The sequence below is a fragment of the Bubalus bubalis genome, chromosome 9, assembly GCF_019923935.1.
Source record: "Bubalus bubalis isolate 160015118507 breed Murrah chromosome 9, NDDB_SH_1, whole genome shotgun sequence".
Lineage (NCBI taxonomy): Eukaryota > Metazoa > Chordata > Mammalia > Artiodactyla > Bovidae > Bubalus > Bubalus bubalis.
This window is the reverse complement of record NC_059165.1, coordinates 106,594,600-106,607,966: the sequence shown is the minus strand read 5'-3', so window position 1 is coordinate 106,607,966 and position 13,367 is coordinate 106,594,600. Positions and strand designations below refer to the sequence as shown.

At 49.1% G+C, this 13,367-nt stretch overlaps 1 protein-coding gene and 1 long non-coding RNA gene across 6 annotated transcripts in view; one reads left to right on the top strand and one right to left on the bottom strand.

Annotated features, from left to right (window-relative positions):
* PBX4 (PBX homeobox 4) overlaps positions 1 to 13,367 on the top strand; it is a 54,996-nt gene that overhangs the window by 20,140 nt on the left and 21,489 nt on the right. For all 5 annotated transcript variants that reach the window (XM_006080366.4, XM_044948385.2, XM_044948384.2 and 2 more), the window contains exon 2: positions 2,071 to 2,144. In XM_006080366.4, the coding sequence (XP_006080428.3) occupies positions 2,071 to 2,144 (74 nt within the window). The remainder of the gene's footprint in view (positions 1 to 2,070; positions 2,145 to 13,367) is intronic.
* LOC123335188 overlaps positions 1 to 13,367 on the bottom strand; it is a 30,693-nt gene that overhangs the window by 3,084 nt on the left and 14,242 nt on the right. The gene's annotated exons all lie outside the window — the stretch shown is intronic.

Below are 13,367 nucleotides of genomic sequence, written 5' to 3'. Positions count from 1 at the left end.
TGCATTCCTTGGCTCACAGTCCCTCCGTCTTCAAAGCCCACAACACAGTGTCTCTGACTCTATGTCATTGCCTTTCTTTTACTGACCACATTTGGGAGAGTTTGTCCACTTTAAAGAACACATGATTAGATGTAAATCAGCTATGTATGTTGGAGAAGGCAATGGCACCCCACTCCAGTACTCTTGCCTGGAAAATCCCATGGACGGAGGAGCCTGGTGGGCTGCAGTCCATGGGGTTGCTAAGAGTAGGACACAACTGAGCGACTTCACTTTCACTTTTCACTTTCATGCATTGGAGAAGGAAATGGCAACCCACTCCAGTGTTCTTGCCTGGAGAATCCCGGGGACGGGGGAGCCTGGTGGGCTGCCGTCTATGGGGTTGCACAGAGTTGGACACAACTGAAGCAACTTAGCAGCAGCAGCAGCAGCAGCTATGTATGTATGTATGTATGTGTGTGTGTGTGTGTTCAGTTGCGTCCAACTCTTTGCGACCCCATAGACTTGTAGCCCTCCAGGCTCCTCTGTCCATGGGATTTTCCAGGCAAGAATACTGGAGTGGGTTGCCATTTCTACTGTACTTCAATTTGAAGGAACAAAAAGGACACATGAATTAGATTGTGCCCATTTGTGTAATCCAAATTAATCCTTCCACTTCAAAGTCGTTAACATCAATCTTCTTGAGAGTTCTTTTCTTGTAAGTGGTTCTGAGATCACCATACCGACATCTATGGGGGCCATTCCTCTGCCAGCCACAGTTTCCATCACAGGTGAGCAAAAGCCGGAGTCCTTGCCCTGACTTACAAGACTCTCCAGTCAGGCCCGCCTGCCTCTCTAACTTAGCCATACGGCTGTCTCCCTCTCCCCTTACCCGACAGCATCCTGGTCTCTTTACACACTCTTTATTGTTTCTGGCTGTGCTGTGTCTTTGTCGCTGCACGCAGGCTGTCTCCAGTTACGCAGAGCCGGGGCTACTCTCTAGCTGTGGCACTTGGGCCTCTCGTTGCAGGGTCTTCTCTTGGGGAGCACAAGCTCTCGGGCCTGTAGGCTTCTGTAGTTGCTGCACGTGGGCTCCAGGCGCAGGGTCAGCCGTTGTGGCACCACGGGGCATGAGAGGGCTTCCTGAACCAGGGATGGAACCAGTATCCCTGGCACTGCAAGGCAGATTCTTACACTGGACCACCAGGGAAACCCCACACCTGGGGCCTTGGCACTGGCTGTTTCCTCTGCCTAAACATTTACTCTTTGGACCTCTTCCCGCCTGACTTCTCCTTGTCACTCTGATCTCGGCTTTGATGTCACCTTAGAGACATGCAAACTCCAACAAGCCTTCTAGTCACTCTAGCTTAAGTCACCAGAAAGCACCTGCCCCACTGATGGGGTATGTTTGTTCGTGTGGTGTCTCATCGTCTCCATCCTAATTGCTCGGGACCTTATCTGTGTCTGTGTGACACTGGAATTGTGTGTGGCACCTAGAAGCTGCTCAGTTGCTGCTTTTCAGGCACTGAGTCGTGTCTGACTCTGTGTGACCCCCATGGACTGCAGCACACCAGGCTCCCCTATCCCTCGCCATCTCCCGGAGTTTGCCCAAGTTCATGTCCTTTGAGTCAGTGATGCCATCCAACCATCTCATCCTCTGTCACCCTCTTCTTCTCCCCCTGCCTTCAATCTTTCCCAGCATCAGGGTCTTTTCCAATGAGTTGGCTGTTTGCATCAGGTGGCCAAAGTATTGGAGCTTCAGCTTCAGCATCAGTCCTGCTAAATTAACATTGCAGGACCCTGGGATAGTTCCGTTGGGGTTTTAGGGCAACATACAAACAGCTTTCAAATTACTGGACTTTGAAATTTCATATTTGTGTTATTTGAATTTGCGATGTTTAAGGAGAAATGTCTTGAATATTTGAATATTACTGTTTGGATTTGGTACAAATTGAATTTATTTGAAATGCTACGGTTCTGTCCTTTCATAGGAAACTTCAACAGAACTGGCAGGCTCGATATGGAGGATCTTTACTCTTGTGCCCAGAATGACTCTTCACCTTCTCACACGCGCCTCTGTCCCCTCTCTTTCAGAAAGCATGCTCTGAATTGCCATCGGATGAAGCCTGCGCTCTTCAGCGTGCTCTGTGAGATCAAGGAAAAGACAGGTAGGCCATTGAGAAGGCGCTTCCAGTGTGGATCCAGGCCCACAGCCGCTTCGTACCTCTGGTCCTGGCTCAGCCCTAACACGCATCCTGAGCCATCTTGCTCGTCACATCCCTCTCTGGCAGCAGTGACTCAGATGATTCACTTCTGACTTGTCACAGCCCCGCTTTCTGGTGTATTACCCTCATTTATTTCATAGTTTGTAACCGGAGAAGTACTGTTGCCAGCGAGTAACAAGCAGCTGCATTCTGTGTATAAGACCTCAGAGGCATTGTGGCATTCCATTGTTTTACAAAAGGATCTACCATGACAGAATTTGGAAAGTAGAATAATTTTGTTTTGGTTATTTTAAGCTTCCAAAGTAAGCCCCATGGAAGTTTCTGCCATTGGAAGTTCTTTTGTTTAAAAAAAAAATCTTTTTATTTTGAACTAATTTAGACCTGCAGAAAGTTGAAAAACTAGTGCAGAACATTCTCGTATACCCTTCTCCCAGCTTCTTCTAGTGGCAACACCCTCAAAACCGTTGTTGTTCAGTCACTAAGTCATGTCTGACTCTTTGCAATCTCATGGGCTGCAGCACGCCAGGCTTCCCTGTCCTTCACTATCTCCTAGAGTTTGCTCAAACTCAGGTCCATTGGGTCGGTGATACCATCCAACCATCTCATCCTCTGTCGCCTCCTCCACTTCCTGCCTTCCATTTTTCCCAGCATCAGGGTCTTTTCCAGTGAGTCAGCTCTTCACATCAGGTGGCCAAAGTATTGGAGCTTAAGTTTCAGCATCAGTCCTTCCAATTCAGGCTTGATTTCCTTTCGGATTGACTGGTTTGATTTCCTTGCTGTCCAAGGGACTCTCAAGTCTTTTCTAGCACCACAGTTTGAAGACATCAATTCTTTGGTGATCAGCCTTTTTTATTGTCCAGCTTTCACATCTGTACATGACTAGTGGAAAAACCATAGCTTTGACTGTGCAGGCCTTTGTCAGCAAAGTAATGTCTCCACTTTTTAATATGTGTCTAGGTTTGTCATAGCTTTTCTGCCAAGAAGTAAGCGTCTTTTAATTTCACGGCTGCAATCACCATCCACAGTGATTTTGGAGCCCAAGAAAATAAAGTCTGTCACTGTTTCCATAGTGCAGTGATTAAAACCAGGAAACTGACGTTGGTACAATGCTCTGTAACTGAGCAACCGGCCCTGTTTGAATTTCCCTGGGTTTGGTCCTAAATGCCCTTTTTCTGCTTCAGGATCCACGTTGCATGTAGTCATCGTGTCTCCTTAGTTACCACCAATCTGTGAAGTTTTCTCCGTCATTGTTCCTCATTCATGACGTTCATACTTGTGGTGAGGACTGCTCAGTCATTTTATAGAGAGTCCTTCAGTTGTTTGTCCGTTGCTTCTGCACAATTAGACTGAGGTTGTGCGTCTTTGGCAGAAATCATGTCTGAGGTATGTGCTGTCAATAAATCCTACCACTGATAGTTCTGGCCTTGATCACTTGGTAAAGGTTAGTAACAGTTTGAAGGTTTGTTTGTTTGTTTTTAACTTTTGATTGCGCTGGGTCTTCGTTGTTGCTCACAGGCCTTTAATTGCAGCCAACAGGGGCTGCTCTTCTTTGCACAGGCTTCTCATTGTGGGGGCTTCTCTGGTTGCAGAGCACAGGCTCTAGGCACGTGAGCTTCCGAAGCTGCAGCTCACAGGCTCAGCGGTCACGGCTTGTGGGCTCTGGAACACGGGCTCCGTAATTGTGGCACACAGGTTTAGTTGCTCCACGGCATGTGGAATCTTCCCAAATCAGGGATCGAACCTGTGTCCCCTGCATTCTTATCCACTGGCCCACCAGGGAAGCCCCCTGAAGATGGTTTATAAGAGAAGCCAGCAAATATGGTGAAGATATCTTTAAAACTAAAGTCCTCAATAGAAGGGTTGTCACTTGATTCCTTAGAGTGAGTCGGTCTCTTGAGAGCAGTTATTTGAACATTGTGTGTCACTTTAGAGCACAGCTCTTCAGTTAGACTGGGGCTTGTAGAAAGTACATATGTGGTACAAAAGTATGTTTCTTTTTCTATTTGTTAATTCAGTTATTTCGGGGTCCTCGTTGCCTTGTGTGGGCTCCCCTTGCTGCGGAGCACAGGCTGTAGGCGTGCACGGGTTCCCGCAGATGCAGCTGGCGGGCCCAGAGCATGCAGGTTCCGTAGTGATGGTGCAGGCTTAGTTGCCCTCCGGCCTGGGGGATCTTTCCAGACTGGGGATTGAACCCACGTCTCCTGCATTGGTGGGTGGTTTCCTATCCACCAGGGAACTCCAAAAGCGGTGCAAGATTGGTGCAAGATTGATGTATACTTGACATGGACAGTGGCAGAGGGCAGTGACATGGCCTGAATTCCTTTTTGCTTCTGGTTCCATCACCCTGGCACGTGACTGAAAATGCTCCTGTCCCTAGTCCTTCCCTGTGAAGTGGGGACAGTGATAACACTTAGCTCATGATGACTGAAGACTGTGTGAGTTCACAGATGTAAGGTTATGGGTGCAGTGCTGGCCTCCAATAGTTATCTGATGACTGAAAGAGAAATTCAATTTTAAACCTATTTATGTTTCACCCAAATGCTGTAAGGACATAATATTCTTTTTTTCCTCCCACAGTTTGAATATTTTTTTATTGTGATAAAATATACATAACATAAAATTTACCCCTTCAACCATTTCTAAGTGTACAGTTTAGTGTATTAAGTACATTCACATCATTGTACAACCATCGCCACCTCCAACACGTTTTCATCTTCCTAAACTGGGACTTTTCATAAGAACTAGCCTGTGGTATGAATGTATGTGCTAAGTTGCTTCAATCCTTGCTGACTCTTTGCAACCCTATGGACTGTAACTGCCAGGCTCCTCTGTCCTTGGAATTCTCCAGGCAAGAACACTGGAGTGGGTTGCCATGCCCTCCTCCAGGGGATCTTCCTGACGCAGGGATCAAACCCGTATCTTTTACATCTCCTGCATTGGCAGGTAGGTTCTTTAGCGCTAGCGCTACCTGGGAAGCCCAGCTTGTGGTGTATTTCTTTTTTAATTATTTTACCTTCTATGCACTCTGTAACCCAGAAACTTATATTCCATTTGGTTTACAAAGCCACTATAGTTTGAGTGGTCTACATTTGTTCTGATAAGCTTGTTTATGCGTGTTTAACTTTTTATTTTGAAACAATCACATATTTACATAAATGTTCCAAGAATAGCACAAATAAATTTTCTCTCTGCACTGTTGGAGGGTAAGTTGCTGCCGTGATGCCTCATGACCCCTCCACACTTGAGCACATTTCCAGTGAACAGGGCACCGTCTCCTGTTTACCCACAGAACAACCATCATGGTCAGAAGAAGAACACTGATACGTCACCCACCACAGAGCCCTCAGATCTCATTCAGGCTCTGCCAGTTGTCCCAGTGATGTCTTTTAGAGAAAAGGACAAAAAGAGTCAAGGCTTCATGTTGCCTTCACTTGTCACATCTCTTTGGTCTTGTTGCATCTGTGATAAGACCCCTGTGTTTCCTTGACTCTCATGACCTTGAGCATCTGGAAGATCACAGGCAAGCCCTCTTCCTTTGGGCTTATGTGGTGTTCCCTCATGATGAGACTTCTACTGCACATCCTCAAAAGGAAGCCATGCCTCTTCTCACGCAAAGACTGGTCAGTGGTGCCCACAGTGGCTCTGTCCCCTCTTGGTGACGTTAACTTTGATAACTCAAGTAAGGTGGTGTCTGCCAGACTTCTCCTTTTTAAAGTCGCTCCTTTTCCCTTTGTATTAAGTATTCTGTTGGAGGTACTCTAAGACCACTCCTTATTAAATTTCCCATTTATTCATTTTTGGGTTTTGTATCGCTATTGATTCATGGAGTATTATTTAACACAGTGAGTTACTATTATCTCTTTTCTTTCTCTCTCTCTGTTTGTGGCCATGCGGTACAGCTCGCAGAATCTTAGTTCCCCAACCAAGGGTGGAACCCATGCCCCCTACCGTGGAAGCATGGAGTCCTAACCACTGGACCACCAGGAAAGGCGCTCATTTCAGTGTCTTTAATCCCAGTTCAGCACCACAGGGTTCATTCTATTTCTCTCTCTCTCTGGATTGGTCACTCACCTCTCTGACAGTCAGAACCCTGCGCACGTCATCCTTGGTGCTTTACTTGTTTAATCAGTCACCCCTCCCCTCTCGTGTGTATCCCTCCTCCTCCCCACGTGGATCCCTTTTCACCACCTCAGCCCCTGACCTGGATCCCCGCCCACTCCTGCCGGCTGCCCTCCTCACCTTCCTCAGCCTCCAACGGCCAGAGCCAGGTCGTCCAGCCGTGCAGACAGGCCTTTGCCTGACAGGCCTATAATGCCCCACCCCTGAGCTCCTGCTCAGGTGCTTCTCACAAGTGTCTGAATGTCTAGTGGTCTGTCTGCTCTGTTCTTTATTCATGTATGTTTTTATTTGTGTTCCTTATTTCTATTATGGGGTGCAGATATTATGGCTTCCAATAAACAAAGGTTGGGCTTTTGGGGGGTTTATAAACAAGTTTGCTCTCAACACCTCACAGCACCTCCCTCCAGAGCTCTGTGTGAACCAGATAAGCAGCATTCCTGCAACGGAAAAGCAGCACAACCCAGGAGTCCCGTGGGCTGGAAGCCACTGCCCTCGGGCCACGCGGTGTGTGTGCAGCGCCTGGAGCGCCTGGGCAGGCGCGCGCTCCTGCGCACCACGTGCACTGTGTGATGGCTCCTGAGCATGTGCACTGTGTGACAGTCACCCTCCTCACAGCCGTGCGGTGTTGCTGCCTCCCTCTGAGGCGTGCTGTTGCCCAGCTGCCCCCAGCTGCCCCTGGAGGGGAGAAGCAGCCCTCGGGGGCTCCCCACGGCCCCCAGCAGTCGGCCCTGTCGTCAGAGCGCCTCGGCTGTGTGGATCCTTGAGGTTTTTATTGACAACATAGCTATGCAAATAATAACCAATCTTTAAAAGTCGTTTCATCAGCGGTCATCTCAAGAAGCTGTGGCTCTTGACAAGCTTTTCCCATCGGCGAGATGCTGAGACTGATCAGAAAACTGCTTCCTGAGTGCCGCGGCTGCGCTGTCTGGGCGCATCTGCTTTTGCTTCATCTGATTCTGTATGTACAGACGTGACGACAGCCATTAGTCAGCTTCCAACTCAGCAATTTCAGGAGAAAAAGAACGGCTTGACACTTACTGCCATCAGGACTGGCTGAGGTGTCCATTTTAGCCCACGCTGTTGCCCTGGCCCATCCTCCCAGGCTGTAGGGGTCACACTCAGGGCTTCTGACCCCACCCAGCCTGAGTCCCAAGGCAGCTGTGGGGCCCACAGTATAGGCCATGTGTCAGATCTGGGCTTTTTTTTTTTTTTTTTTTTTTTTTCAGAAAACCATGCTTCCTTTCCACTGATTGACTCAAACATCAGGGTGCCTGGTACATTTTGGGGCATGGCATCAGGATAGAGCAGCACCACTCAGCCTTGAAAAACAAGCCCTCACGACTGCCGAGAGCTGCCTAAACGTCAGGTTCAGTGTGGCCAGGCGTCTTTTCATATTAGTAGGAAGCGCAGTCATGGGAGTACTGTGTGTCCAACACGCGGGCTGCCGGCCTTCCCGTCTCAGGACGGACCACAAAGGAAAGAAGCGAGATCTCAGTTCTGCCTAAGCTTTCCCCAACCCCCTGACCAGGAATGACCAAGTCCTGGCCCAGAGAAAACTGCTGATGGTCCTGACCCTGCACTGGGTTCCTGGGGGCCTCTGCCCAGTGAGCAATCCTGGGGGTTGGGCCTCCTGGGGCGCTCACAGCAGGAGATGGCACATCAGCTGCTTCTTTTTTTTTTTAAAGGTTGATTTTATCTTTTGGCTGTGGAGGGTCTTCGTTGCTGCCCAGGGGTTTTCTCTAGTTGCAGAGAGCAGGGGCTGCTCTGCATCGCGATGCACAGGCTTCTCATCATAGAGGCTTCTCTTGTTGCGGAGCGCAGGCTCTAGAGCGCAGGCTCTGTGGTTGTTTCACAGCACGTGGGTTCTTCCTGGACCAGAGTGGATCAAACCAGTGTCTCTTGCATTGCAAGGCAGAGTTTTAACGACTGGACCACCAAAGCAGCCCCACATCGGCTTTTTTATTTAACCCAAATTTGCCTCTGGCTAATGTCTGTGACAAGCCTTTAGGATAAAAATTAAAACCAAACCTGCACAGAGGATTTAAAGGCCGGTACCCAGGTGGCTCAGTGATAAAATAGTCTGCCTGCCAATGCAGGAAACACTAGTTTGATCTCTGGCTCTGGAAGATCCCCTGGAGGAGGAAATGACAACCCACTCCAGCATTCTTGCCTGGAAATCCCATGGACAGAGCCTGGCCAGCTACAGTCCATAAGATCGCAAAGAGTCACACACGACTGAGCACAAACTCGAGGCACTGATGGGGTGTGGGCCACAACAAGGCAGCTCCGCGAGTTTCAGCATCATTGCCCCAACCTTCCAGTGGCCCCAGGCAGACGTTTACTTCACTCCTATTTTGAAGATGAGCCTAGTGGAGTCCAGAGAGAGGGTTGCACCCCAGTAACCCATAGCCAGGCCCCGTGCTGCCCCTCCACACGCTGTTCTGGCTCAGGGAGGGAACGCTGCACCCACAGGCCCCAGGCACTGCCTCCATGTCTGCTGCTCCCGTTGGCTCCATGGCGGCTCCTGGCCTCTGCCATCTGTCTCCTCCCGTGAGTGCAGGGTCTCTGACTGGCCATGTCCTAGGCCTCTGCCATCTGTCTCCTCCCGTGAGTGCAGGGTCTCTGACTGGCCATGTCCTAGGCCTCTGCCATCTGTCTCCTCTCGTGAGTGCAGGGTCTCTGACTGGCCATGTCCTAGGCCTCTGCCATCTGTCTCCTCCCGTGAGTGCAGGGTCTCTGACTGGCATGTCCTAGGCCTCTGCCATCTGTCTCCTCCCGTGAGTGCAGGGTCTCTGACTGGCATGTCCTAGGCCTCTGCCATCTGTCTCCTCCCGTGAGTGCAGGGTCTCTGGCCGTGTGCTAGGACTGCCCTTGTACCTGACACACAATGTACACAGCTTGTATTTTTGTTGAATTAAGAGCAGTTTCTGGTGACTGATACCTATTAAGTGAAATCCTTTTTACCTTGTACATCTCATGGGATTCAGGAAGATCAGGTGTCTGGGGCCTGACTCAGAACACAAGGCTCATCGTTCGTATCACCCTGAAGAGAGCGCCATCCTCTGTGTGAGCCATGGTGCCCAGTGTTCCTGGAAGCCCTACCTACAAGTTCCAGGTTTCCGTCCAATGCCTCGTCCAGCCTGTGGCAGGGATGTGGGCACATCTTCCAGGGTCAAGATGCCAGTGCCCCACCCGTGCTCTCCTCTGTGCGCTGTCTGGGTGGTCCTGCGGCACCACTCTCCAGAGGCCAAGAGTACCCTCAGAGTACACCCCGCTCCTCATCCTTCCCTTGAAACACCCGTCCTTCTTGGTGTCTGGAGCAGCGCTCCTGAGGAGAACTAATAAACCCTTTTTGGAGATCTTTGAAGTTAGCTGGGAGAAACCAGTACTGGCCCAGTCCCCTTCCTGAAACCCTTGGGGCTGGGTGCAGGACAGGACTCTGAGGTGTTTGGGTTTCAGGTGTGTGGTGCTGACAAGGACTGAAGCAGAGCCTGTGTGAAGTGCCTGAGCCTCGGAGCAGGAAGAGCCACACACTCTGGTGTGGGTTAGGCTGTACCTGCAAATTAGCTCGAGTGCCAGCTTGTGTAAAAAGCTTTGGCTCTTGGAGCGCTGGAAGAGCTGCCAGGCGTCCCAGGCAATCCATACCGAGCACCCTGCCCTGTCTCCTCCAAGCCTGCCTGTCCCCTGTGCTGGCCTCGAGCGCGCCTCTGTGCTTCCCTTCGTGTCTGAGGAGCGAGGCGTCCCAGCTCTGCCAGCCCTGCTCTGGGGCTGAGGAGCACCGGCAGCTGCTGTCAGTAGAGTGCGTGTAAACGCCACGCAAAGGACCACCCTCCTCAGCACTGCTCCCCGGGCCTGGCTGGGGGCTCTCACGCATAGTCATCCAGCATTTTTTGATTTTGTTTTTTTACTTATGTCTCCCTTCCTCCTCCGCCACTCAGAGCTGTTGCAATTATAACATCGTGATCGGTAGTTTCAGTCTTCTGGTTGGGTCTGTCCCCAAGACTGCCCTTTGGGCCAGTGTGTGACTTCTTTCGGAATCCGGGCCCCTTCTGTGATCGGCGGGACCTGAGGAGTAGTTCACTGTGGCTGTGCAGGAAGCGGATCTCCTAGAGCTGGGGGCTATTTTTCAGGTTGCTTGGAGTATCCTTTCTTGGCCCCACAGTCTCAGGGTGACTCGTGAATTGAGCCTCCAGTTCTGGCCAGGCTATCATAGCTCCTCTGCAGCCATAGACTGTGGTTCATCCCCCAGGGACAATTTACATTCAAATTAATTAAAATCAAAATAAGGCGTTCTTCAGCCACACTAGCCACATCTCAAGTGCTCAGCAGCCACGTGCAGCTGGTGGTTCACATATTAGACAGTACAGATGTAGAACATTCCATCACTGGGGAAATTCTACTGGGCAGACAGATGGATTAGTATAGACAAATACACAAATCAAGAATTATGGGAAAAAAAACCTCTAATGTCCATGATGATGACCAGAGAAACAAAATATGGTCCATCTGTTCGATGGACTGCTGTTCAGCCATAAAAAGAAATGAAGTTTTCTGACACAAACGACAACATTGATGAACCTTGAAAACTTTATTCTAACAACAAGGCCCTACTGTGTAGTATAGGGAGCTATGTTCAATATCTTGCAATAACCTATAACGGAAAATAATCTGAGAAATACATATATTATACATATAACATATATAGTACGTTAATAGGATATATATGTTTCTATATATTATATAAATTATGTATATATAACAGAATCACTTTGCTGTACACCTGAAACATTGTAAGTCAACTATAGTTCAATTAAAACAGAAAAAACCTCTATGCTGAGTGAAAGAAGCCAGACGAAAATGTCCACATAGCATGTGGCTCCATTTGTGTGAAATGTCCAGAAGAGGCAGAAGGAGATGATTACTAGTTACCAGAGGCTGGGTGGGAGGCTGGGGAGTGACTGCTGACGGGCCCGGGTTCTCTCTGAGGTGGTGAAAAATTAGGCAATGGTTGTACAACCTGGTGAAAGCGCTGGAAAACCACTGAGTTATTCACTGGGAATGGGTGGATTGTATGTCACCTGAATTATTTATCAATAAAGCCTTTATAAAGACCACTCAAGATTGAAGGATTTTAGTCAGGGGCCCACAGCTTAAGGACTTAGTACACAGATTCTTATAAAGCATCACTTTCTTGCAGTGTCTGTAGCTCTCTTGCAGTTTCTTCTTAGGGCTTAACCATTCGCTGAAATTATCCTGCGGGTCTGTCTCTGGTGTGTCTCCTGATCCCCTGCCTGGAACGCCGGCCCACGAATGCACAGACGTGCCTGCAGCGTATCCCAGCCCAGTTACGGGCTTGGCCCACAGTCGGTATCAGGAAACCTGGTCAGGTGTGAAGTGACTAACCTTTCTTGACAGAGAATGCTCCTTTTTATGGTCAACCCTCTCCAGTGTTCTTGCCTGGAGAATCCCAGGGACAGAGGAGCCTAGTGGGCTGCCGTCTATGGGGTTGCACAGAGTCAGACAGGACTGAAGCGACTTAGCAGCAGCAGCAGCAGAACCTACTTGACAGCAGTCCCCGGGCCAATCCCTCAGACAGCAGTCCCCGGGCCAGTCCCGGGGAGTCGGGTCCGGGGCGGGCCTGAAAATCTGGCTTCCAGCCTGGGAACGGGCTAGACACGGTTGTGCGTGCTGCTGGGCTGTCACCTCCCTGTGCCGGACTCGGCAAAGTAAAGGTCACACCTTGGGTAGCCCAACTTCAGAAGCTTCTAGATATCGTTCTGCTGAAATTAGAGCATTTCTTGGGATAAGAAATAAGTTTGTTTAAGATAGACAGAAGCCATCCATAAGTGCTGTTTTTCTTGGCTGTTGCTCTTAAACGTTCTCCAAGCCTCACAGAAGAGCATGGACCAGTTTTCTAGACGTTTTACTTGGCTGCATTTTCTGTTACAACACTTCTCTGTCTTGCCCTTTTGCTCTGCAGCCGCAAGAAGACAGAGCTAAAGCGAACTCCATGCCGTTTTTACTGAACATCAGCAGCTCAGTAGTTTATGACAGAATCACAGGCCTTTAATTAACAACTGCAAGCGTGTATTGAAATGAAAACAACTTGCATATTTGGTTGAGATTTCAGCGCTTAGGTTGTGATGTATTTTAACTAAAGATTCATTAGAACTGATGGGAATTTGCATAGTGTTATACCCCTTCAGTCTGATAAATATCTAACATTCATGTCAGCTGTGATTTCAGAAATTGATGAGTGTTTGCTAAAGGAATATTCTTTGATTTTTTGCCAGGCTTTTTTTGGCTTCACCACTCATCTTGTGAAATCTTAGTTCCTGATAAGGGCCCTTGGCAGTAAAAGCGCAGAGACCTAACCAATGGACCACCAGGGCACTCCCTAAATAAATATTCTTTGTGAAGTCCTATGGGAAAGATGGTAAAGAATTTGCCTTCAGTGTGGTAGACCCAGGTTCGATCCCTGGGTTGGAAAGATCCCCTGGAGAAGAGAATGGCAACCCACTCCAGTATTTTTGCCTGGAAAGTCCCATGGTCAGAGGATCCTGGCAGGCTACAGTCCTTGGGGTCACAAAGAGTTGGACACAACTGAGCGATGAACACTTTCGCTTTCATGGGACTGAGAAAGTCTAGTGATTTGAAACAAGGCTTCAGGGACTGCCCTGGTGGTCCACTGGCTAAGACTCGTCAGGGGACCTGGGTCCAATCCCTGGTCAGGGAACTAGATCCCCCATGCTACAACTAAAATACCCCTCATGCCTCGCAACTACAGATCCTGCATGCTGCTCTAAGACCTGTGCAGCCAAAGAAATAACATACAAAAAAATTTTTTTTTAATTAAACAAGGCTTCATCTAGAATCTTGCTTAAAGAACTGACCTGGGAAACATTGCCTCAAAGGTAAATGCAGACAGTTCTCAACACCAGCAGGCTGTGTTCCAAGTTATCCCCAGGAAGCAAGCATCTAAAGGTCCCTTGGCAGTGCGGGTGGCCAGCTGGTCCGAATGCCATTGCTGAGCACCGACCCCACCTG